General features: G+C 37.9%; 1 protein-coding gene across 1 annotated transcript; it reads left to right on the top strand.

Moving 5' to 3' along the window:
- Positions 1-129: 129 nt before the first annotated feature.
- ABCG5 (ATP binding cassette subfamily G member 5) lies at positions 130-27,992 on the top strand. Its single transcript, XM_063441465.1, has 14 exons — positions 130-247; positions 428-588; positions 6,108-6,229; positions 7,548-7,684; positions 9,463-9,561; positions 13,969-14,101; positions 15,923-16,062; positions 17,343-17,472; positions 18,099-18,312; positions 19,653-19,858; positions 21,839-21,977; positions 22,573-22,758; positions 24,424-24,536; positions 26,638-27,992. Exons 1-14 carry the CDS (start codon positions 230-232, stop codon positions 26,829-26,831), a joined length of 1,992 nt encoding a protein of 663 aa, XP_063297535.1. The 5' UTR covers positions 130-229; the 3' UTR covers positions 26,832-27,992.
- Positions 27,993-28,000: the final 8 nt, after the last annotated feature.

Below are 28,000 nucleotides of genomic sequence, written 5' to 3'. Positions count from 1 at the left end.
CTGAAAACACGCCCCATTCATGGTACTGTCACCTAATAAATTGTTCTGTTTGGATACAGTGCAGAGGTCTAAAGTATTATCAGATAAGAAAATTACATTTCCCAGGGAACTCATTCCGTGAAAGATAAATCCCAATCCAGGGGAATACACAATACACAAAGAACAAGCGTTAGAGGAAACATCTCAGAATAAAACTTCGCAAGCTAATGCAAACAGCTAACGTTTTTCCATGGCTGCAAAATCCCAGGTGAGTAACGCAGGTCATCTCACAATATAGTGAGAGAAAGGAGGTTTAGTAATAGGTGGTGGAGTACAGGTAGGAGACGGGGCAAGATCAAGGTTTAGGGGCCATATCATATTCTCTGAAAGGAGGGAGATGTCTCTGCTGGAACAAGTATTTCCAAGTAAAAAGGCGTCTTGTTTTTAGAACATGGATAACGTCTGGGGCCATGCGGAGATAAATGAAAGTCATCCAATAGAACAAGCAGGATCATCAGAGAACCCCAGGACGTTCCACGTGGAACCCATGGAATCCAAAAAATACCCCAAATGCAGCATTAGCGTTCAAGGGATCTCCTACACTGTCAGGTAAGACGTTACAAATGATAAATAAGCAGCATTGATATAAACAACTGCAGGAAGCAAACTACCATAACATTTGATTCTTGTGCCTATTAGCCTTAATTAAACAGTAAAACCAAAAATCACTTTGCAAGGTATAGACCAGACCGGGTTACACGCTAAAGTAACAATTGTTGGGAATTTGAAAGTAAGTTCAAAATGATTTTCAAATTTAAGGCCACAGTAGCTTAACTGCTGGGCCATTTTAATATCATTTTAAATTCCTGATAAATCTCACTTTGATGAATAAACCCTGAAAGTGTTTTATACACAACACTGAATACATGCATGCACACATCTAAATGTAATTGTATAGAATTCTATTATTTCATGTAATGTTCATGCATTATTGCATATAAAAATGATAAATACCTGCAATATGTTGAAAATATATTATTGGTATTCATAGTTCTAATCTACTCCATTACAAAATAATCTGCTGAAATGAATACTACATTTTAGGTCAGCACCCCTACTACTTAACTTTGCCAATTAATCCGTTCCCCAAATTATATTTGAACTCTTCAATGCCGTTTAAACCATCACTGTCCACTTTATATATTTACATTTCCATAACACCGGAGGCATTGCTCCAACACTGAATGAATAGATTATTGACATTCGATATGGGAACCCTACTGTTTGCACTATACAGATACCAGAACAAGCAGTCACAGAGAGAATGCTGCAGGAAAATGCATGGACCTTCTATTACTCTAATTATTTGCAGGTCCCCAAAGCAATCATTCAGAGTTATTCACTAAAATTCCAGGCAATTTTCACTTTGTTGAATAACCCTGTTAGTTTTAGTTTTAGTGCCCCAGAGATATGGAATTTGTTGCCCGGGAGATGTGATATGTCTCTAAGATCCTGTGGAAGATTCAGAGAGTGGGGAAACTTTGTGGTGAAAATCTGGTGTCCCCGGCTGATCTAGCTATGGCCTCCTACAAAGTGTCACTATGGGACATGAGCCTGGTGTCCCAGTCTGCCTCTGTCTGTATCATACACAATAACTGACATCCAACCAATGCTGTGGTTACCTCCTGTTTGCACTTAATTGGTCCTTTGTGTTTGGTCATGTTTATTCTATGTGTACATATCTTGATTAATTTATTGAGTTTGTGATGTTTCCAACAAATATATAGATACAGTTACCTGAAGCTCTTCCTCAAACAATGTGTTGGCAAACATGTTATCCCACCATTCTATCTAAATCGTAAATAGTGTGCTGTGTTAGCTTCCAGTAAGGTATCTACCTCTAGGTTGGGATGATATCTAACTACCTACTCAGAGAGTTTTATGGCAGGTGTTTGCCATTGATGGCAGGTGATGCCACCAGTGTTTGCCATTTATGGCAGGTGATGCCACCAGCAATATTGTATTGCATCTTTTTGTGTCTTCTAATGGTTTGTCTCTTATTTAAAGGACCACTATAGACACCCAGACCACTTCAGCTCAATGAAGTGGTCTGAGTGCCAGGTCCAGCTAGCTTTTACCCCACAGCTGAAAACATAGCAGTTTCAAAGAAACTGCTATGTTTACACTGCAGGGTTAATCCAGCCTCTAGTGTCTGTCTCACTGACAGCCACTAGAGGCCGCTTCCGCGATTCTCACTGTGAAAATCACAGTGAAAATACACTGATGTCCATAGGAAAGCATTGAGTAATGCTTTCCTATGGGTGTTTTTAATCCACGGCGGCTCTGGCCGCGCATGTGCATTCGGCTCCACTCGGGAGCCAACGTCGGAAGGGGAGGAGAGGTCACCAGCGCCGAGGGAGCCCAGCGCTTGATAAAGGTTAGTGACTGATGGGGTTTTAACACCTTCAGCCCAGTGGGAGGGGGACCATGAGGGTGGGGGGACCTAAGGACTACATTGTGCCAGGAAAACGGGTTTGTTTTCCTGACACTATAGTGGTCCTTTAATGGCAGGATTTTCTTGCGGGTTCTCTACCAGTGATATTTGAATTTGCTTTGAGAAGGTAAATCGGGGACATTTCATGGTTTTACCTCTGTAGAGTGCAGAGATATTTAGCTGGTATACTAACTACTTATACCTGTGTGATTCCGACCTTGTCCCATTCTGATTATTCTCGGTCTGCTAGCCACATAAACTCCCTGGATAGTTTAAAGAGTTTTTCTTATTTCTAGTTTCCTGACAAACGGGTCTGTTCTTCTCTCTGTGGTTATTTAGCTTGTATCATTAATCCCAGTAACATTTCAAAAGGGCCACTCTAACCATTGCAAAGCTTAAAGTGAGAAGAGTACCTTGAACTCACTCTTACTGCGGCTATGAGCCTGGCCCTTTGCTCTTAGATGCCAAAAAATATATATTTTCATCTTTTCTGTACAAGTTGCATGTGTGATGGACAATCAACAGACAAGAGTAATGGAAAGGTTTTAGAGAGAAGTGCCTGTGACCTGGCAGCATCACTAATACATAATAGATATAATGTGTAAACAAGCATATAACCAATCTCAGACTCAGTCTATAACTAACATGAAAGAAATTGATAGAACATTCAATTTGACAAGACGTCGAGTGGGGGCTGGACGACAATACCTTGGAGACCCCCTAATTTTTCTTAAACAGCTTGCCAACAGTATCACAGAGGACTGAGACAGTGCCCTCCACCTACACTATGATGTAGTGGTTATGGTCCTTATACTGCCCTTTTAATCATGTACAATTAGTGACATTTCCTCTTGTAAAAAGAAGCAATGTTTTTGCTATGGCGTCAGGTTTTGCAAAATACAGACAGCTATCATCATTGTACAGCACTACGGAATGTGATGGCGCTATATAAATAATAAAATAATAATAATAATAATCATGCAAACAACCTAGATTTGTTGTGACACTTTAACTAGGTGCTTGCACTGCTGGTGCCCACTGTGTCCCTTTAACAATTCTGACTATACTTTGTCCCTACAATCTATCAAACCAAACATTTCATCAAAAAACCTCGAGAACTGCTAGCTTCAAAAATACTTTAAAATAGTGTTGTGTGAGCAATACTGTGCCACTCAGCTTTTACATTAGGCAGCACTAGACCGGACTTTCATCTTCATGTTTTCCATCTGCGGTTGTGACATGGACATATTGCAAGCCAAGCGACAATGTACATATTTAATGACAGTGATGCAGTACTAGATGTATTTATGTAAAACCAGACAGTTATCTCATCAGTGCGTGTTTAAAGATCACCGGAGATCATGTTTGCATTGAACTCCCGCTTTGAATGCACGCCAGATTCTAAATTCTACTTTAAACTTTATTTTATTTGTTGTCACAGTTTTATCAGCACATTGGGAGCTGTGTGTAAAAGGTGTGTTCACTTTTAACATGGCTTTTTCTGGCTTTTCCTCTTCTGGTGTTTTTATGCCCTTGTTTGTGACAACTTAATCCTCACTTTGATACTTTGTATCAATTTTTTTTCGTTCCATTTTTTTTTTTATTCACAGATTTGACACTTCCAATGTAAACAAAGAGGCTCAAATGTAAGGCTTTCTTTAACATTGAATTTTAGCGCGACTGTCAGTGTGGTGGGTTTTCCGAGACAAGTTGCGAAAGTGCCTTTTTTTATTTTAATAACATTACTCATTTATTATCCTATTTTTCAAATGTAATTAATAATAAAATCATCAGGAAAAAAAGCTGTAAAAAGTCTGAAAGAAATAAAAAGTGTCTGAAAGACTGATTTATGTGATGCACTACAGAAAAGGAGGAAAGATAACGCACCAATGTGTAAAGGTTGGGTAACCGTTTTATACAGAATATGGTACAAAGAGGCTGATGCGTACAGAAATATGTACCTGACTGTTTGTGCACATAGCCACCTATGTATTTCCCGGGGTAATGCCACTTTAAATGGTAATTGCTCCATTTTTCCCTTGAGAAATATATCAGAAAAATTGCGAAAAAACGTGCTAACATGTTTATTCACCAAAGTGTAAATTGTTGAGAATCCAAAGCAAATAAAATCTTTAAAATTAATTTTTTCAATGTAAACTGCGGACAATTCACACTTTATTGAATAACTTTGTTGGTAATCAAAAAATATACGTCGCATCTGGGGTCCCTACGTCTATATACAGCATGGGGAAATTTTCCTATAATTATTATTATTATTATAATTATTGGCATTTATATAGCGCCAATCAATTCCGTAGCGCTTTACAATATTACAAGAGGGGGAGAATTAATAATAAATGAGACAATTACAAGAACGTCAACTTACAGGAATAATAGGTTTAAGAGGACCCTGCTTATACGAGCTTAAGATTCCCTAAGACGTTAAAACCACTCTAGATAGATTTAAGGTAAAGTATACATTATTTTTGCCTATGCTGATTATATTTAAGGAGTCATTCAAAGCACCATAACCACTGCAGTTTAGTGGTGGTAGTATATACAGTATCCCATAAGCCATGACAGACTCTGAGACATATTCTGTCTAATTTATATGTTGATTTGGAACACCCAGATTTCTGTCAATTCTTTATTGATTTACAGAAATACTCTCTCTTTGTGCACACATCCATGCTATAAAAGTGTCAGATGACATAACTTACACAATACCACTGTATGATTATAAAATAACCTAGCTGACATGTGATCGGTAAACTATCGATCCTTGCTAGATAAAGCCTATACAGCTTTAACAACCTGGGAGACTCAGGGAGAGGCAGAACATTTCCTGGATGGATAGGGAGGGTGGCCTCCACAAAAACGCGATTCTTAATACCTTTCCTAAACACTGTCCATCAATGATTCAATTTCTGTATTCAACATTTACCATTGGTCGACAGACACGTTCAAATGGGATAGTAAGCAGACTGTCAGAGTGTATCTGTATAAAAACTATGTGCAAATTCATGACAAGCAGACAGATATTGTCCAATACATTGGCTTCATATTATACATAGATCCCCAGAGGCCTCTTGTATGGTCATGCATTCAATAACTTCGTGAGAGCTCAGCTCCCTTTTTCCACTGGTTTACCTCAAAATAGTGTGCATTTCCCTCAAGCCTCAGAGCCTCTGACTTTGAGAAAAAGGAAAAAGAAAAGTTGAGCACGTTTAAATCCAATAACAGCTTTAAATGTGTTCCGACTCCCATTGCCTTAATATTTATGTCGATCTCTATAAATATGGTAAACAAACGAAACAGGACCTGTTGGCAATGATGAAAAAATAGACAGAGTTTTGAATCGAGCAATTCCATGTTATTTCTAAACGAAGCGCATTATCTTGTTTTTTTATATTTCCTTCTATTCAAAAAAAACAGAAACAAAAGTTACAAAAAAAGTTTAATGTCCTTTAATTCTATTATTTCAAATCACAAGGAAAATGTTTATAAAAAAAACCCCGAAATGTTTCAATGGAATTACAGGATTTTACATTGAAAAAAAAAATGTATTCATGTAAAAGGTGATAAGAAATAATCGCTCTGGTTCATTGTATTCTTTGTATATTTGATTAACTAGTGAGCGTGTTGGGCCATGGTGGGATTTCCAATCGTTTTTCAAAAAATGGACAAGACAAATATTGAGAGATGTTTCCTTTTATATGGAGAGCGGGCAGATAATGGCCATCTTAGGAAACTCGGGTACGTACATAACATCCCTACTTTCTATGGTATCTCTCGTATTGTTAAGTTTTATAAGGTTTCTACTGCATCAGTCTGGGTAACAATCAATTTCTGTTGGTGACCCAATAGTGAGTTAGTTGTTAGTAAGCTTTTAAGGTTTTGTTTTCAAATTAATTCTTTTTTGTACCTTTGTTTTTAAAATACCACTTGGTTTCTAGGTATACATAACTAAATGTAGGGGCTACTTCTTCATATTGGGAGTGTGATCTTTGGCAATAAGTGGAGCTTAAGCAAATTCCATTTTAGTTGCTAAGCGAATCTACCCGCAATCCACAGTCACAAGAATTCCACTGAATTGCAAACTGCAGACATCATGGGCATGGAACAAAATGGCAGCTCCCACATTTTGATATCTGGCGCAAGGAAGAAAACATAATAAGTATAAATGAAGGCAGAGCACAAGGGAGAAGTATACTCATTAACATAACAGTGCCACTGGATTTATACTTCATCACCTTCATCCTACTTCCACTTCATCCTATGATTGTACCATACCTAATGACTTGCACTAAGAGCTATGGGAGGACTTATATTTATATGTGGTGGTTGTGTTTAGTCACATATGCACCATGGCACACTGGGGTTAGCAAGCTTGGTCATTACAGTTAGCCTCTCATGCACCAACAGTGTTTCTTCACCTCCAATCTCAGCGAACAAGGATGAAATAAAGGAATATCTTGTATCTGTGCAACATATGCTCTAATTTACAGCAACATTGGAAATGGCTGCCTTCATCTCAGGTCTAAACTTGCCACAGCAGCCTTCCATAGGGTCCAGGCTTCAGGGCTTAATGACTTCAATAGCCCTACTTAAAACCCAACTGCTGGCATTGGCAGTGTATAACAGCCTCCCGCCAGCCATCATCACACCCCTCCAATATGTTATTTCACCTCTAGGCATGGATGGAAGTTGTTGTTGTTTTTTTCATCTGTGACCTCTTCCTGTTCTTTGTCTCTCTTGACTCTGCATACTTTGTCTCTCTATTTTCATTACTTAGTTTTTTCTTCACATTTGAGTTGTGTGTTTGATGCACCATACTCAATATCACTGTATTTGATAAAAAAAAAAAAGATTTAAAAAAAGGTTTGTTTGCAAAACTAACATACTGAGGCTTCAGTATAAAGTGTAATCAGAAAGCTATGTGCAGACTACTCAGTAGGAACATTCCATATGTTTCCATGGTGATTAATACACATTTTAGAATTGATCTTTACTTATAATCCTATTTTATGTTTGCCGATGTGACGTGATATGACCATTTCCTGGTTTTATCTAGGTTCTGGCAAAACGACCCTCTTGGATGCAATGTCAGGAAGAATAGGACATAAAGGGACTTTACTTGGAGAGGTCTATGTGAACGGGTCTCAGCTGAAGAAAGAACAGTTTCAAGACTGCTTTTCATATGTCCTACAGGTAGCATTGAGCAATGCGTAGATATAAACTTACACGACTTCCATGAGAGTTACCCGATGTATCCAAATTAGTATCAAGTCCTGTGCTGTAGTAATGTGTAGTGTCCACACAAGACAAAGTGTCCCTTAGTGTGCCAAACCTCTCAGAACAGTAATATAGTGATCAAGAAATGTTCAAACTAAAATAAATAAATAAATATCCAGTGGGTGCACACCTTAGTATGGGAATCCTAATATAGATAACTCTCCGTGAAAACCAAAGACGTAGAACTATGCAGAATTTCTTCAAATATGCTCAGGACAAAATCAAACCAAGGGGTTATGCCTCAGGACACTTCTGGAGTGTCCATTTAGGTGTATTTCCACCAGTGGAGAGGGGTCCTAACCTTTGGACCCACCAACACGGGTGGATCTTTTCACTTCTACAAAATCAAACCAAGTAGGAAGATGGATTTAACCAAGTTGATCATTCTATGAGACTGTGTAGGTCTCTGAATTTCAGTTCTTGAGTTGAGTTTTTGTCTACGATTCTTACATCCTCATGCAGGTTGATTAACTCCCATAATTTCATAGCTGGTGTTTCCCAAAGCTTTCCTATGGACGGCAGTGTCTTCTCACTGTGAAAATCACAGTGAGAAGCGCGGAATCGCCTCTAGCGGCTGTCAATGAGACAGCCACTAAAGGCTGGATTAACCCTGATGTAAACATAGCAGTTTCTCTGAAACTACTATGTTTACAGCTGCAGGGTTAACCCTAGATGGACCTGGCACCCAGCCCACTTTATTGAGCTGAAGTGTTCTGGGTGCCTATAGTGGTCCTTTAATGGATAAAGCTACAAAAGTGGTAGTAGGGATATAGAGTTATGATAGCTATAGTGGCTGCAGTGGTAATTAAGTTTTTTCTGACATTCTTTGTTGGACTAAAAGTGTAAAACGGACACTCCAGACCCATAAAGTACATTAGCTTGTCGAAAGGCTTTATGTGTGAAGAGTGTCCTGTTTTTTGTTATTTTTTTCATTTTAGAAAAAGTGCAGATTTCATTAGAAATTGGTTATACCCCCTGGATTTTCAGGCAAGTTGCTTCCTGGTTAGGTTAGCTTGGATGCACTGAACTCATGCCTTGCAAAGACTTCTCCTTGAACTGCATTGGGAGGTCTGTGATTGGACAGCCACAGAAAGTCTGGGCGGGGTTAGAAGAGGATGGCTAGCAGAGGTTACAGCCAAGAGAGCTGCAGATTTTACAAGCAGTGTTGAGATATAACTCAAATTTAAAAATGCATAACTAAATGCACTCAAGTTTTCATTTGGGGTATATCTACTACACAGTGATTTTTATTTATTTTATGTTTGGGCAGTGGAATGTCACTTTAAAGCTCCAGATGTGTGCATACAGTTAAAAACAAACCATACTGGATATATTTTGCACCTATAGGCACTTTAACATATACCAATATACAAATATACCTGTTAAGTTAGTATATGTCATTTATGCTTTTTAGTACTTTATGGGTTGGAGAACCATACATAAGGACATGGGAAAAACAATCCATTATTTTTCTATATATTTGTATTATATTAAATATAATTTTGTCATTCCTTGGTTATATGTATTTTCGTCAGGTCTTAATATTTAAAATTACTTAGGCTCTTGATGGATAAATATATGTAACACTGTTCATGGAGCTTTATAGGTTATACACAAGGCAAATTGTTTTGATGTCCCATTCATAGTGATAGAAATATATATTTATTAGCTAAAACCTTTTATTATATTCCCAGCATGATACATTACTCGCCTACCTCACTGTGCGGGAGACACTGACCTATACTGCTCAGCTGGCCCTTCAGAAGCACTCCAATGAAAGCCTGAAGAAAAAGGTACTCCGAATTTTATAGTTCAGTTTACATTCATAAATATAACAGGTTCTACGAGAACACACTCCATGCATAAATTGGCCAACAGAACCTCATAGAAACCATTAATTACATATTTACATAGTTACATAGCTGAAAAGAGACTTGCGTCCATCATGTTCAGCCTTCCTCACATATCTTTTTGCTGTTGATCCAAAAGAAGGCAAAAAACCCAGTCTGAAGCGCTTCCAATTTTGCAACAAACTAGGAAAAAAAATCTTTCTTGACCCCAAAATAGCAGTCAGATGTCTCCTTGGATCAAGCAGCTATTACCCCACTAATTAGAAATTATATCCCTGTATGTTATGTTTTTGCAAGTATTTATCCAATTGCAGTTACTTTAAACATCTGTATAGACTCTGACAAAACCACCTCTTCTGGCAGAGAATGCCATATCCTTATTGCTTTTACTGTAAAAAAAAAAACCCTTTTCTTTGCCTTAGATGAAATCTCCTTTCTTCCAGCCTAAAAGTGTGACCTTGTGTCCTATGTATAGCCCTGTTTATGAATAGATTTCCAGATAAAGGTTTGTACTGGCCCCGAAATATATTTGTATAATGTTATCATATCCCCTCTCAGGCGTCGTTTTTCCAAACTAAACAGATTGAAATTTTTTAACCTTTCTTCGTAACTAAAATGCTCCATTCTTTTTATCAATTTTGTAGCTCGTCTCTGCACTTTTTCTAGTGCCATGATATCCTTCTTTAGAACAGGTGCCCAAAATTGCACAGCATATTCAAGGTGTGGTCTTACCAGCGATTTATAAAGAGGCAAAATTATATTTTCATTCCGAGAATTTATGCCCCTATTTATACATGACAAAACCTTACAGGCCTTAGCAACTGCAGATTGACATTGCATATCGCTGTTTCATTTGTTTTCTATAACAATTCCCAAATCCTTCTCGTGTATGATTATCCCTAATTCACTACAATTTAGGGTGTAAGCTGTTTGTGCATTCTTAACCCCGAAGTGCATAACTTTGCATTTCTCTCCGTTAAATTTCATCTGCCATTTTAGTGCCCAGTCCCCCAATCTATCCAAATCCCTCTGCAGCAAAGCAATATCCTGCTCACATTTTATTGCTTTACAAAGTTTTGTGTCATCTGCAAACACTGATACATGGCTTTCAATGCCTATTTCAAGATCATTTATAAATATGTTAAATAAAAGCGGTCCCAAAACAGAACCCCGAGGGACACCACTTACCGTATATACTCGAGTATAAGTGGAGTTTTTCAGCACATTTTTTGTGCTGAAAAACCCCAACTCGACTTATACTCGAGTCAATTACATTGCCATAATACAGACAAGGGGCTGTGTAGGAGGGGGACTGGCAGAGAGCTGTTACTTACCTCTCCTGCAGCTCCTGTCAGCTCCCTTCTCCTCCGCGCCGGTCCGGTCAGCTTTCCTGACGGCTCCCAGTTTAAGTCTCACGAGAGCCGCGGGGTCATAGCGCAGCCGCGTTATTTACACTGGGACTTGCAGAGGGAGCTGACTGGACCGGCGCGGAGGAGAAGGGAGCTGACAGGCGCTGCAGGAGAGGTAAGCGCTCTCTGCCAGCCCCCCTCCACTGAACTGCCAATGCCACTGGACCACCAGGGAGTGAGAGTCCCCCTCCCTGCCATGTATCAAGCAGGGAGGGGGGACGAAAAAAAATATCATAAAAAATTAAATATATTAAAAAAATATTATAATAATAATATAATTAAAAAAATTACTAATAGAACAAACAAAAATGAATATTAAAATAATAATAATTAATAATAATAAAAATGCCCACCCCCCCCACCAAGGCTCTGCATCACACTCTGCATCACACACACACACTGCACTCATACACACACACACTGCATTCATACACACACTGCACTCATACACACACTGCACTCATACACACACTGCACTCACACACACACTGCATTCATACACACACACACTGCATTCATACACACACACTGCACTCATACACACACTGCACTCATACACACACTGCACTCATACACACACTGCACTCATACACACACTCATACATACAAGCACTCATACATACACGCACTCATACATACACGCACTCATACACACACACACTCATACACACACACTGCACTCATACACACACACACTGCACTCATACACACACACTGCACTCATAAACACACTGCATTCATACACACACACTGCACTCATACACACACACTGCATTCATTATATACACACACTGTAAATAAATATTAAATTAATATAATTTTTTTAGGATCTAATTTTATTTAGAAATTTACCAGTAGCTGCTGCATTTCCCACGCTAGTCTTATACTCGAGTCAATACGTTTTCCCAGGTTTTTGGGGTAAAATTAGGGGCCTCGGCTTATATTCGGGTCGGCTTATACTCGAGTATATACGATACCACTTTTGTCCAGCCTGAAAATTTACCATTAATGACATCTCGTTGTACTCTATCCTTAAGCTAATGTTCTACCCAACAACAAGAATATTCATCTAGACCAATTTCTTTTAGTTTGAAGACTTACCTATTGTGAGGAACCGTATCAAATGCCTTGGCAAAATCCAAGTAGATCACATCCACTGCAACACCCTGAGCTATACTTCTACTTACTTCTTCGTAGAATGCAATTAGGTTAGTTTGACATGACCTATGTTTCATAAAACCATGCTTAATAGCCCTTCAAATATTTTCCCAGTCACAGAAGTTAAGCTCACAGGTCTATAATTTCCAGGCAAGGATTTTGAACCCTTTTTAAATATAGGAACAACATCTGCCTTCCTCCAATTCTCTGGTACAATACCTGAAACAAAAGAATCTTGAAAAATTAAATACAGAGGTTGACTTATTTCCCCACTTAGCTCCTTAAGTACCCGTGGGTGAATACCATCAGGCCCCGGAGCTTTATTTACATTAATTTTCTTTAATAGCTGTAGCACCTTGTCTCAAGTTATCCAATCACAAGTTATCTGCAAGTTTTTGGCAACAATCTCGCCATAGGATCCTCATTAATATATACTGAAGAAAAATAGTTATTTAAAATGTCTGCTTTTTCCTGGTCTTCATTAGCTAACAAACTGTTTCCAGTGTACCTACACTTTCATTTTTTGTTTTTTTTTAGAATTGATGTACTTGAAAAAAATTTGGGGGTTGGTTTTGCATTCTTTGGCTAACAATTTCTCATTTTCTAGTTTAGCAACTTTAATTGCCTTTTTGCAATACTTACCTTTTATTCAGATCTCTATTAAAATGTATACACAGGAACACCACATGTGTAGATTAAAACCCCTGGGTAGCTCCTCAAACTCACATCATACTCCAGCGGGAGCTGACTAATTAAACAGACATCTCATACATATTATAGTTTAGCTCATATTGAGATAAATGTAAGATTGAGAGTAAAGGGGCAATCTAAGCACAGTGACCACTAATGTTTATTGTAGGCAGGGCCGGCCTTAGGGGTGTGCGAGCTGTGCGGCCGCACAGGGCGCCATGGAGCAGGGGGCGCCCTGCGGCCGACACAGCTCACACATGGCCTGCCGGAATGTAAAAAAAAAAATGTAAAAAAAAAATTGGCGGGGCGGAGCTTCCCGTGCGGTGTGGGCGGAGCTAAAAACAGGGAAAAAATGCACATTTTTACCGCTGTTGGCATCTTCCTCCGGGAAAACCTTGCCCTGACAGTGATAAAGGCTGTTTTTTTTAAAAAGTGATTTTGTCCAGTGGAATCTTGCATACTCATACAAATATTTTTGAAATATAAAGAAAAAAATGAAACTTCCTCATATGTAAGCCCCAAAGGAGTCCCTGCACCTTGCACTTCAACACGTAGCGGTGGTTATGGTGCTTTAAATCAATATGTTTTTCTCTAACACATATAAGAATTGATTTTACATTTCTGTCCGTTTTTTGTGTATGTAGCCGCATACCCCTGGATTAAAAGTGGAAATGCAATCTTTCATGCAATTGTTCATCTCAGAGTGGTGACACGAAGTTACTGTCTTAGCATAGAGTACTAATAACATACTTCAATACCATAACATTTCCATAGAGTCCTTAAACTGCACTGCAATTTATTGACGGCTTGATCAATATATGTAGTAATAAACATAGAGATAAATAATATTAACATTCATTAATTACATTTATAGTCAGTAAACATTTAAACAGAATCTATTTACTTTTCTTTTTTTTTTTTTTTTACTTATCTTTATAATGTACAGACATTGGTTACTGTAACAACAAAGACCAAAGGTCACTCTGAACAGCAGCATACGGCCTGTTAGCACAGAGATCATTTATATGATATCCAAAGGAATTATGTCAAATAGATATGTTTTATAATATGGCGTGTCCTCTGTGTGTTTCAGGTAGACTCAGTCATGGCGGAATTAAGTCTAACTTCTGTTGCCAACACTGTAATCGGCGGACGTATTTTTAATGGAATATCAAGTGGCGAAAGGCGGCGTGTATCAATTGCAGCTCAGCTCATCCAAGATCCCAGTAAGTTATCCTTCTTAGAATACAAAATACTGTATAATATTTGTGGGGAAAAACAGTATCTATTTATCCCCTTAACCCCTTAAGGACCAAACTTCTGGAATAAAAGGGAATCATGACATGTCACACATGTCCTGTGTCCTTAAGGGGTTAAAGAACCCATTTAATGTTAAAAAAGTAATATGTTTATTTAAAAGTCAGACGGGTTCCTTTTTTTTTTGTTTTGCTAATAGACCCCCCTTTCTGCTCTGGAAACTGATTTGCCCACAGTGAGATCATAGATTGAGTTCCATTAATTTACAAATGGTTGTTTTCTTTTTTCCTTGTCTAGAAGGCTGAATGGCTGATAATACATTCTTACAATGGACTTTGGTATTTAAAGGGACACTATAGGCACCAAAACAACTTTAGCTTAATGAAGCAGTTGTGGTGTATAGATCATTCCCATGCAGTCTCACTGCTCAATTCTCTTCCATTTAGGAGTTAAACCACTTTTATTTATGTAGCCCTAGTCCCACCTCCCTGCATGTGACTTGTACAGCCTTCCTAAACACTTCCTGTAAAGTGAGATGCAATGTTTAAACTTCCTTTATTGCACAATCTGTTTAATTTAGAATCTCTTATCCCCTGCTCTATTAATAACATTCAAGACCCTGCAGGAGACTCTTGTGTGTGAATATAGTTCAATTTAAAGAGCAGGAGATAAACACGTCTAAAGCAAATTAGCATCTGATTGAAAATTAAACCTTTTTTTGTTTTTCATGCAGGCTGTGTCAATCACAGCCATGGGCGGTATGGCTTAGGCTATATAAACAGAAACAAAAGTGGTTTAAAGCCTAAATGGCAGAGAATTGAGCAGTGACACAATGCAGGGACATGTACCCTAAAACTGCTTCATTAAGCTAAGCTGCTAAGTTGTTTTGATGCCAATAGTTTTCCTTAAACATTTTCTCCCCGGTATCTACGTTTTCTAAATGTGTGTCTCTCTTACTTTTATTGAAAAGTAGTTCCTATAATCGAACTCAGCCCCAATTCAGCTACTCAAATATTCCTCTGAGCTAAATGTCCATTGACTTCAATGCTGCTTGGGTATGTAGGTGAGGTCAGCACTGAGTTTACATGACAAAAAAGTATACAGATACAGTATACATATTAATTATTCTCAGCTTTTAAGGGGTAAGAATTAAAGAAACACTCCACTACCATAACCACGAGAGCGGGCTGTAGTAGTTGTGGTGCCAGGTGTATGCAGATTCCCTCGCAAGGTAAGTAGTCAAAATGTTTGCAATACGGTTTGACCACTTACCTGGGATTCATCAGGCTCTAGTCACACCCACTGCACCCTGCAGTGGTTTTGGTGCCTGAAGTGTTTCTTTAATATAAATGCTGTGCTAACAAATAACCCCAGGGTGTGATAATGCTTTGTACAGTGTTGCTCAGTCTTGTATATTGAATGATGTATGTTTATTAGAGAAGCTGTATAATTCTGCCGGGTTAGAGGATTTAATAACCAACCGTGCCACCATCGCTCTAGTATCATATTAAATTGTGATGTTCTGCATCTTTAATTACGCAATTAATTAAAACAATAAAATTATGGAGTAAAGATCATTAATGAATACATATATCCAATTGTTATAATAACACAAAGGTTTTTTGCTACATTTTCAACTTAGCAAGAACCAATAAAGATAATAATGCAATGTGCTATCTATATTCGTAGGTTTTCTACATAACACAAATATGGAATGATACGTTCTTTCTTATCGTGCTCATGCCCTTAATTTAATATTTTCTAATTATGTTCTTAAACCATTTTTGCAGAGATTATACTGCTTGATGAACCAACCACCGGTCTAGATTCAATGACGGCAAGTCACATTGTTCTATTGCTCTCCGAATTAGCTCGCAAAGGAAGAATAGTGATCATATCAATTCACCAGCCACGCTCCGAGTTATTTAGAGTAAGTCACATGCTAGAGCACACTTGTAACATCTGTTAACAAAGGAGTGAGCAATTCATGCCATCTCACCCAGGTACCAATGTGTTATCTCTTATTTTCCTTCCGCATATGGCTCTTAGTCCAAAAGTCCAATGAGATTGCTCTGGAACGTCATTCGAACCCGAGGGACCCTTGGTTTGTGTTACAACTCATAAAAATGGTTTAACACAGTGCCATGAATGACACCTATAGTCTGCAAGTAAAATGTCCACAACATCAGGCTGTAGTGGTTATGGTGCTAAGTGTTTCTTTGCAATAACAGGTCCCTTACACAATAGCAACAAAACCGTCAGTGGTATCAAAAGCAAAAAAGTGATAGGAAGGAGAAAATTAGTTTAGGACAGAAATGATGATATGAAAATGTTTGTGCTTGTCCAAAAAGCGAATGGTTATAACGGTACATGATGTGAAGAATATGTTCCCTGACAAATCAAAAAGCAAATTATACTTTGTTTCAAAATAATACCAAGCATGTTGTATTGCATGATGGGTGGTGGTGAAGGGACAGCAGCTCTTAGTAAATAATAGAACTTCTTGAGTTGAAAGCGAGTTGTGATTAGAACTCAAATAAGCTACTGATAACATAGGCCAGGCATAGGCAACCTTCAGCACTGCAGATGTTTTGGAATACACCTCCCATGATGCTTAGCCAGGATTATGGGTGTAAGAGCATTATGGGGGATGTAGTCCACAACATCTGGAGTGCCGATTGCCGAAGGTTGCCTACCTCTGACCTAGGCCTAGGTTGGAGTTGATGTTACCAAATTCATCATGGTTTTCTGGACCCTATTTATTCTATTGGGCAAAACATGCAAAGTTATGGACAAATAAAAAATTAAGGGACCCCTTAACCTCTTGCCAAATCATAGGTCCTCCTCCATTTCCTATCTATTCCTTGGTAGTCCATGGCTTGTAGACCTGCTAAGATCGTAGTATTTTTAGCAAAAGTGATACAAAAACAAAACACTCACATTCAGGCTGGTGAAGGTCCATTTGCCCTTGTCCGATGGTGGCCCTACTCATGTGTAGCAAAGGAAAGCTGCTTCCCTGTAGTGTTACATACGCCAGGGCAGAAATGATGTGCCCATCACCATGTAGACACAAAGTAGGTCCAGGAAGCACAGTAGATATAGCAAACTGCACAGCAGCTGCTGACTGTACAGTGCTAAACTAGATATCTGTTTATTTTGCTAAATATATTTTCATTATATTAAAAATCTTATATCTACTGTGATAATTAGGTTTTCAATAAAATCGCAATAATGAGTTGTGGAGAACTTATATTCTGTGGACAGCCAGATGAGATGATTTCATTTTTCAATGATTGTGGTTATGAATGCCCTGAACACTCGAACCCATTCGATTTCTACGGTAAGAACTTCCCTGAACTTCCTATTCTCTAAGGCTAAGATGAAGATCTTGTTTCAAAGTAATTCAGTGCATGGCTACCTGGAAGCTTAGCCCTGATAGTATTTATGTTATCAGCATTGACATTGCACTTTCCAAGTGTTAATTAGGTCACATGAATATCACGTTGAAGTTTTACGATGATAAATGACATATCTGGAGTGCAACTCATTAATGAAAAAATAGATATGTTTTACAAGATTAACCCTTTAGATGCAAGATGAGCCATGGTGGACTAGTTTAAAAGACCATATCAGTCAAACATGTAGTTCCAGTTAGCTACAGAGATATTTAATATTCCACCCCATGACATTTACCCTGTGAAAGCGGACATTTCTCTTTTCTTCTATTATAGTTATATCTGTATCATTTCTTTGTTGAGTTGGAAAAAACAATCTTTAATTCACGTGAGCAGTGGATTTTTGGGGGGCAAGTCGGCTGTCAGTGTTTCATGTATAGAAATGAGGGCTCTGCACTAATCAATGCAATGCTGCTTATCGATTGTCCTTAGCTTAGTTGGCTTTACTACCTCTTTCTGATTCGTTGAGATCGAGACATGTAGACATTTATTGGTCGCGGTTGTTTTGCAGTGGATCTCACATCTGTGGACACACGAACTAAGGAACGTGAGCTGGAGACTTATAGCCGATCCCAGTCCATTATGGATGCCTACAAAAACTCAAACAATTTTCAAAATACATTGGACTTTATAAGAACATCGAGAACCAGTAAAGAGCGGCAAGTCATCCCGTTTAAACGGAAAGAGTCACCTAACGAATTCTCCAAGCTCTGGGTCCTCTTAAGGTGGGAAAATGTTAGAATAAAAAAAAAAAATTGTGTTGAATAAGCATATTTCACACATTAACTGTAATTTAGACATTTGCTTGTGATTTATCTTACAAAACCAATTACAAAATATATGCACAAACTACTCAAACCTAAACTGTGCTAAAACAAAACACAAAACCCCTGTATTTACTGGCATCACTGGCTAATGGCTACAGGCTACATGTCTGTGGCTACATTGCATAGTCTCTCCATATGTTTAAAATCAATTAGAAGTGAACTTCATAGAATTATGGATGATATTGCATTTTTTTTTTTTTTTAAAGAAAGACTCCTAGCATCAAGGTTTTAGCAGACTGTCTATTACTTTGATGGAAGGAGTCTATTATTTTGGTATCCATGGACTACTGCAACAGGGAGCCATGAGTGGCAACTAGGAATACCACTTATTATAAATGCCCAGACACATGCAGGTTATTTAAATACTTTTACCTTTTTCCATTTGAAGAAAAAGCACTGTACTTTAATAATTTCAGACATGGCGGGCATGTAATAATGTACTGCGAAAGACTAAAACTCATGCAAAGTACAAGTGTAAATGTATGTAAATAGAGATGTATGTAAGTGTCTGTGTGAGTGCAAGAACATAGCATTTTAATGCACTGGTTCTAAACTTGTGATGGACCACATTGTACTTAGGGGTGTGATGGTATGGGGTAATATACCAATGTTTGTACGAGTTGACAAAATCCTGATTGGGCTTGACTTTGATAAGCGAAGCATAGTGGTCTCTATATTACATTTTACTCCCACATTGCAGTCATGAGAACAGTGTTGAGCCAAATTGGTGATGGGTGTAATATAACATCATATTCCGTGAGTCTGACTCATCCAGGTGTGACTTCAAGCAAACACTGATAACAGCCAAGGCACTCAGAGACAGCTTACGCTCACTATCCACACTAGGGGTTGTTTAACCCAAAAGGTTGACAATCAGAATGGTAATTGGAAATAGAATTGCATTTAATGAAGAGAGAAATAATGTGGAAAGCAGTGATAGTAACGTTGAAAATCTATGGAAGAGGGACAGAAATATGAATAGGGAAAATAAATGAGAAATTGACTGAATGGCCTACTCATATAGCTGTAGGCTCTCTGAAGCTGTTTGTGGCAATTAAGTAGGACAGGCTGCGGACAGGACCAGAGGGTGTTGATGGATGATAATGATGGCATGGATTTCTATTATTCCTTGAAGAGTAAAAATAGAAATTAATGAATTTGTTTAATCTATTTTGTTGCAATGAAATATATGTTTTCGTTTTTTCATTTTTGTTGAAATAAAATATTTTTATTTTCAGGAGAACGTTCAGAAATTTATCCCGAAACAAGATTGGTATAATCATGCGCCTTTCCCAAAACCTTATATTCTCCCTATTTATTGCATTTTTCCTTATCCACCTGAATAATGATGTACTTAAAGGAGCAGTACAAGATCGACTCGGTTTCATATACCAGTGTCTTGGAGCTCCTTCCTACACAGGATTGCTTAACGCAGTTGCATTGTGTAAGTCCTTTTTAACTTTATTTCTTCAATTATTTCTTCAATTCGCTAGTAATTTCTCTTTAAAACACATTTGTCACCGGCTCCCAATAAGTTACTAGTTCATTCTTGTCCTACTAAGAAGGTTGGAGCCTTACTATTTTTGATTGATTTTTAAAAAAAAAAAAAAATTATTATTGTTACTGAACATTTTATTGCCGCAACTATATTTTTATATGCAAGTAACAACACTGAAATTTGTTCAGATGCTCTAAAAGCTATATTTATACTGACCAGATACTGACTGAGTGCTTACTTACTCCATACCGAAAGAGCTCTCCATGGAAGGTCCGTCCCACTCCACCGAGCACAAAATGATCCACAATGGTAAAAATGTAGAAGAACTAAACAGCAACTGTCATGAATTCCTTTGGTTGTAAGCTCACGGTTTATCTAACTAAGCACTTTGTATAAAATAGCTTCAGGTCTCAGATCACAGCTCACAAGCAGGGACCTCTCTACCGTTTGTATTGGTCTGTGAATATTGTACATTCTCCCCTAATTGTAATATGTTGGCGATTTAAAAATTCCAGTAATAAATAAGGTTACTGTATTGTGCTTCCACATTTTTGACCTTATAATTTTAGATCCCCCAGGTCCAGAATTTACTTTTCTGTCTGTATTAAAAAATTCTAAATAAAAATTCTTACTGGACACCAATGATCGGAATACTGACCTGCAATGATGATCCTTTGTTAAAGGATACACCTCGGGACAAGGATTGGCAAAGACAGATACTTGGAAGTTGACCTGCAAAAATTTTTGATGCTTTCCAAGCCTCAAAGGAACACTAGAGTCATACAGACCACTTCATCTCATTGATGTGGCCTGGGTGCAGTGTCCCCTTCCCCTTAAACCAGCAATGTAAAACATTGATGTAATATTGCATTGTAGGGTTAACTCTTACTCTAGCGACTGTCATACTGACAGCTACTTAAGAGGCTTCCACGGCACAGACGGAGTAAAACATGGTCACGTGATTCGGAAGCATTTTTTTCAATGCAGTTCCATAAGAACGTTTGAATGCGTCTGCTACACTTGATGTGCATGCATATAGGGTCCCTAATGCACCTCTATGAGGAGCATAGGATTTGACCCATCAGAGTTGGACTTGCCTCCTTCATGGCGGTGGCTGGGGAGGATTGGTAAGCAGCAGTGAGTTAGCCTCGTTGCTGGAAACAAGGTAAGTAAAGAAGGGTTTAACCCTTTCACTGCCTAATAGGGGAGAAAGGGGGTGCAGATTTCTATTCCTAATGCTATATATTCCTTTAAGCCTGGCAAAGCCGCAGTGGAGGTATAATTAGTCAACTCACAGGATCCCTATTTGGCTGTCCCTGTTCTAGGGCAGGTAGCCGGCCAGGAATAAAACTTCCCATGAGTCAGGACTAAAGCTCTCCTGAAGTTTTGTCAGCAGATTACAGAAGTGACTTCCTGAGATCTGAGATTCCCCTAAAGCAAGAGAGTTATCTAACTAGTATAAGAGATATACTGACGTACAATACACTCCTGCTTCTAACTGGTGCATGCTTAATAATTAATATTATATTCTTAAATATTCCGTTTTTCCCCAAAAAACATCCAGGCCTTTCTTTAATTAGTTACAGAAAGGGGAGGAATCACCAATGGAATGCCTCCGCTGCTTCCACTGGTTTCCATGGTGATTACCCCACTTTTAGTACTTTGGACCACGTTTCAGAACATAACATTTCTGTTGATAAATCTAGCCCAAAAATCTAATTTCTTTAAGTCTCTTCTTTAAGGTTAAGATCTTGATCTGTTAATGAACTGCTGTCACTTCTGGGATAATCTTCCAGTCATACCAACTCGCGGATGGTACTAAGATGAACAGCATGACATGTTTACAAATTTCAAGGAAACGTTTCAAGTCACATTACAGTAATATAATCTTAGTAACGTCACTCTTCCTTTTCTTTTGTCCTCCAGTCCCAGCTCTTCGTGCCATTGGTGACCAAGAAGGCAAAGACGGCTTGTATGAAAAATGGCAAATGCTCCTAGCCTACGTCATGCATATCCTACCATTCAGCATCCTTAGTGTAGCAATATTTAGTGTTTTCATTTACTGGTAAGTTAAATTGTTTAATGTGATTTTGTAATTTACTAAAAGGGATACTATAGGCATCAGAACAACGTTAGCTTAATGAAGCATATTTGGTGTATAGATTATGCCCATGGAGTTTCACTGCTCAGTTCTCTGCTGTGTAAGAGTTAAATCACTTTTGTTTCTGTTTATTTAGCCATAGACACCTCCTTTTGTTGTGACTGATACAGCCGGCATGAAAACAAAATGGTTTCATTTTCAATCAGATCTATCACCTGCTTTGTAAATTGAACTATAATCACACACAGGAGGCTCCTGCAAGGTAGAACAGGAGCTAAGTAACTCTAAAATTAAACAAACTGTGCAATAAAGGTAGTTAAACATTAGATCTCTCTTTACAGGATGTGTTTTAGAAGGCTGTGTAAGTCACATGCAGGGAGGTGTGGCCAGGGCTGAATAAATAATGTGATTTAACTTCTAGATGGCAGATAACGGAGCAGTGACACTGCAGGGGCATGATCTATACACCAAAACTGCTTCATTAAGCTAAAGTTGTTTTGGTGACTATAGTGCCCCTTTAATATATATATTGCTTTTTTCACTTCTTTCTTCATTCCAGGATCATAGGATTGCATGATGAAGCAGCACGGTTTGGATGTTTCTTTTTTGTGAATCTGGTTCCCCACCTGATGGGAGAACTGCTAACTCTAGCATTTCTAGGTGTAATAAATAATCCAAACATAGTGAACGCAGCAGTGACCTTGGTCAACATTGCAGGGATCCTTGTGGGATCTGGAATTTTAAGGTAATTTAATTTGTTTGCCCTAAATTAAACCCATTTTGTTAAAAGGGAAGAAAATCACTGAGTAAAATTCCTATTCTATTATGAAAAGGAACAATCTTTACAATTGTATTACGATATTCCTTATATTTAACAAATATGTGTTTGTGAAGACTGAAAATAAAAGTTTAAAAGTAGAAATCCACACCACTGTCCTGGAACAGCAATGTGTGTCCTGGCTTTGCATGTACTGAACTGGATTGTGATGTCAATTGTTAAATACACATTTAAAAGACTTGAAAGAAAACTTACAAAAATTATAGCTTGGGGTTGAGCTCTTATTATATTTACAAGTTGGGGTGGACCTAGTGCCCCCCTAGATCCCACCCATAGGCAGTGGATGGGAAGTCTAATTATTATACAAGAGGTGCTAGTACCCCCAGTCTCTACCCACTGGTGGTGGGTGGGAGCTCTAATTATAATACATGATAGGTGTACCTAGTGTCCTAAATCCATGGACAGTGGGTGGGGGGAGGGGGAAGCTTGCCCCAAAGCACCTAGCAACCCCCCTTTGAAATAAAATTATCCTAATTACCCCTCCTCATATTAATTATAGTGAGGGGGTTTAATAAAGCTAATACCTGTAAAAAAAAAACCATCATAGTTGCCATCTAAATGTTTTCTTATTCAGCCCCCAAAAAGGCTAAAAATATAATCCATAATAATGTGACACAACTATTGAAAAAAAAACAAAAAAAAAACAAGGACCAAAATAGAAAAGATGAAAAAAAAATCAAAAGAACAATTCAATAAAAATTATTACATTTGAGCCTCGCAACTTACAAAGTAGGAAAACCCCTTAGTAGGGCTTTCTTACATTGTTCTGCTTCAGTCAAAGAGCTCTGATTGGTTGGGCTACACATCAACCAATCAGAGTGCTCTGACTGATATTGCATTGCATGGAATTTTTTTTATTGCATTGCCTTTTTTTTTGGCCTCTTTTTGCAAATTGACTCTTTTTAAGCTTTCAATAGTTGCATTGCATTATTATAGATTTCATTTTGGGTTTGGGCTAAAGAAAAGACGACTCAGAAGAAAGAAGATATTTGCTGGATTTTTTTTCTTCCTTTTTTTTTTTTATTACAGCTTTTTATTAACTAATTTTGACCTTGATTTACTATTTTTGGACATGCTTTCCAAATGATTTAATATTTTGGATGAACTTTAAAAAAAAAAATAATATTTTGAAAAATATTTTAGTTTTGTAATATTTTAATAATTGTTACATATTGGCATTTAAAAAAATAATAAATAATTTGGATAGCTTATTCAACAATATTAAATCGAGGCCAATATTAGTTAATAATTAGCAACTAATTTTATTATATACAACATAATATTTACCATGATTAAGTTGAGATTTTCTTCAATTGAAGTGCGGGTGGGTATGGGCTCGGGGAGCTATGCAAAGAGTGGGGGCATGTCTGCCTGTAATAGCCAAATGATCTGAATGATATTTGGTCAGTGGTGATTTTGTACTCTTTTTCTGCCTAATTGATTGATAACTAAAAAATTGTCAGTCATTTTGCCATTCTTAAGAACACAAATGCACATGTCTAATACCTTTATAAAGTATAACTGAAATCAGTGAACAAATCCTGAAACCATAGTTTTATTTTTGTTTTTCAGAAGTTTGCAAGACATGCCTCATGTATTTCAACTGTTAAGCTATGTTACCTATCAGAAATATGCCAGTGAATTACTAATAGTCAACGAGTTTTCTGATTTAACCTTTACCTGTGGTAAGTTTCCTCCAATCAGCATTGTGTTATCCTGTACTGTAAACCAATAGGGTGGATTTACCTCCATTATTTGTAAACACATTATACTGATAATATATAAAAGATGAATTTTTTTTTAAAATTTTTGTTTGATACCCGTCTTCGGCATTCCGCAGTAAGAAAGTGACTAAACTCAGTAATTGTTTCCCGTTGTCTATTCTTTCTTATGAAGGAATTACTAAGAATGTACCTGTGCATATACTTGTCAATTTTATATGCACAAATGTTAACAGATTAAATGGCCTTAATGGCCGCTATCAAGGGAAAAATACCCTACGAATTTGAAACGTGCCGAACTGCCTTTTTTCAACATCTAAGCACGGCTTCACTACTATGGCGCAAAAGCATGCAGACCATCACCACCACCCTCCAAACCGCAGGACTCACGTACAGGTGGGCATCCTCTAGATCAGGGATAGGCAACCTTCGGCTCTCCAGATGTTGTGGACTACACCTCCCATGATGCTTTGCCAGCATTATGTGTGTAAGAGCATTATGGGGGATGTAGTCCACAACATCTGGAGAGCCGAAGGGTGCCTATCCCTGCTCTAGATCATTATGAGTAACCAAAGATGACAAAGCCTACAAGATCTCTGACCTGGAAGAGGGACCAACCTTGCTCGCCACACTAGGACTCCTCAACCACACCATGGGAATACCCCGCACCCAACCAGGGACTATTGCAAGCATGCCAGTCTTGACCAGCGGAGCAGAAGGAGGCCTTGTGACCTGAAGCCTATGCCTACACAAGCACACTACTGTTTCTGTTCTTCTGTTTTTCTTTGTTTTTAATGCTTATGTATAGTGCCCTCGCAGGTTGTTTAACATGTAACTCAATGCTATTGAGGCATTACCTATCAAATGACAAAATTACCTGAGCCTACTCAGGCTGGACTTCACATGCAAGCCTCGGTGATGTGTGACTCCCCCCCCCCCCCACCTCACTGTTCTTATGGGATTGGGGAAAAGCCAGCATGGGCACATGCGAGGTGCACTCCCAGTAAGCGGGTTTCCAATAGGCTATACTTGGCGCAGGCCACTGAACTTGCTCTCCAAGAACTCTAGCTTGACCAGAACAGACCATGACCACACTAGCCTAACACACGACTATACCCAGAGTATTCTGAACCAACTAACCTATTTCTAGATGCGACACGAAGCACTAAATGACGCCCAAGAGTACTCCCTATACTTATTGAAATAGACCGCTCTATACCAAGCGAAACCTCCCCTGACAGCGTTAATCTAAGTATGACATATGTATGCTACCACAAACACAACTAAACTGTACCTAGCCCATTTGAGTTATCAAGCACATAGAGATGGACAGGCCCATATGACTGTCTAGCCCAACCCAAAAGGTGCAATTGTTTTATATATGCCATGTACATATCTCTCCTTGCTATTTACCAAACCATTTGTTCTCCTGATTATGGCATGCTGAATATGTCCTGATTTATCTTCATGCACAGAAAATAAAAATAAAGAATTAAAAAAATATATATCTACTCAACAACTGAAACATCAACATTAAGAAAAAAAAAACTATTTTCTTAATTTTGCTGCAGTTGCCTAATAGATAAGTCCTTAATTTGTATTCTTATAAAAATCAATTCATCCTAAAACTTTTGTTTTGTTCCAAATCTTGATTTGAGATGAATTGCACATGCCGTCCCATGATATATTGCATTAGAAAAAGTAATCAATAAACCCTAGTCTTTGTACACTTCTCTCTTGATCTTTATTTTTCTGTTAGAAGTTAGATTTTTGGGTTGCAGGAACCAGGGAGCAATTTGTCTTTATTTTTTTTTATGCAGAAAAACAAAGATGTTTCTGTTGCACAACCAACTGCATATGCAATACGCTGAAATGGACAAATCCTTAAAGAATGAGAACAAGCCATAAGTTGATGGCTTTAGGTGTAATGACTGTTATGACAATTAATGACATAATATGATGGCAGTACAGACTTGGTGTCTTATCTAATTTATGTTCTTCTATAATAACCCATTGCTGTTCAATTACCTCTATTTAAATGGAATCTCTTCTTTTTTTTCCACAGGCGAAGCAAATGGAACATCTGGATTAAACCCTGAGTGTGCATTAACTAATGGCAATGACTTCATTGAGATGACATTTCCAGGTGCAACATCCAGAATCACGTTTGACTTTTTAATGCTGTACGCCTTTATTCCTGCTGTGACAATTCTTTGTATCATAAGCTTTAAAATCCGTGATATTTTAATTCGCAGATAGATTGCCTATTAAATGAGGCACACGTTTGGATTTGAAGAGCCAGCACTGCTGTCAGTTTTCCTGGTGTAGATTATTATTATTATTATTGCGGTTTTAATCAACAAGTTGCTCCGTCTCAAAACAAGCAGCTGGAAAGCCAGTAAACGGATTGACTTATTCATGCATTGTACATAAATATGAAGAATCCTCGAATAATGTGTTTTTTTTTTTTAATTTTCATCTGGAATATTTGTATTCATAATGAATGCATTTTGCTAATACTTGTAAATCAATCATGTATATAGACACATGTTCCCTTAACCCAGGCCTGCACCACATGCGCCCCCCAGATGTTTTGAACTACAACTCCCATGATCCCCTGGCTATCTGTTTCATTTAAAAAAAACATGGGTGTTGTCTATCTTTTTCATTAAATTAATCATGGGTGTTGGCTGTTTTATTCAAAGAATCATGGAGGTTGTAGTTCAAAAACATCTTGGGGGCGGGGGGCGCAGGTTGTGCAGGCCTGCCTTAACCTAATGTTCTACAATGATTGTATTATTATTATTTTATTGAATATGTTATATATATGTATTTACAATTTACAAAGAGAGCACCATACTCTAGATGTTATGGTCATAACATGATTAACCTGCCCAAGTGCTAAAGAATCATAGGTATAACAGATTATAAATATTAATAAACTATATATTACAGGGAAGGACAACCAATACAAAAGTCTTATACTTATAAAAGCAAAACTATGCAGGGAGAAGCATATATATCACTCCTTAATGATCAACACAACACAACTTAAATCTCAAAAGAGCAGAAAGTTTTATCCTGCTTTTAAAAATGGATTGTCTAAATTTTTGCCGGTTACAGGATGCATATTACAAGGAGCACCATTATGTTTCAAAGCCAATAGTTTTAAAAATTTTAAATGCTGTGACTGTAAATTTAGAGGGACACTCCATAGACTCCATCTACCTATGTTCCCCAAATAGTTTTTTTAGTGCAGGGAGCTAACCTACCCCTCTCTCCCTTCATTCTAATTATTATAACTGCAGCAATGGTAGCAAACCCATGCAAAATTTTCATGTCCGTACTGTACAGGTTGTAACTACCTTATAAGGGCATTCTCACAACTAGAAAGCATTCTGAATAGCTTGGAGCATGCATAGATAGAC

This window comes from Pelobates fuscus, chromosome 2 (assembly GCF_036172605.1).
Source record: "Pelobates fuscus isolate aPelFus1 chromosome 2, aPelFus1.pri, whole genome shotgun sequence".
NCBI lineage: Eukaryota > Metazoa > Chordata > Amphibia > Anura > Pelobatidae > Pelobates > Pelobates fuscus.
This window is presented reverse-complemented; position numbering and strand designations above follow the sequence as displayed.

What these genes read in the sequence shown, in the direction of transcription:
- ABCG5 (XM_063441465.1), top strand. An exon ending in GGGATCTCCTACACTGTCAG is followed by an intron (nt 589 to 6,107) that starts GTAAGACGTTAC and finishes TTGATTAACTAG; the next exon opens with TGAGCGTGTTGGGCCATGGT. An exon ending in GTGGGATCTGGAATTTTAAG is followed by an intron (nt 22,759 to 24,423) that starts GTAATTTAATTT and finishes TTTGTTTTTCAG; the next exon opens with AAGTTTGCAAGACATGCCTC.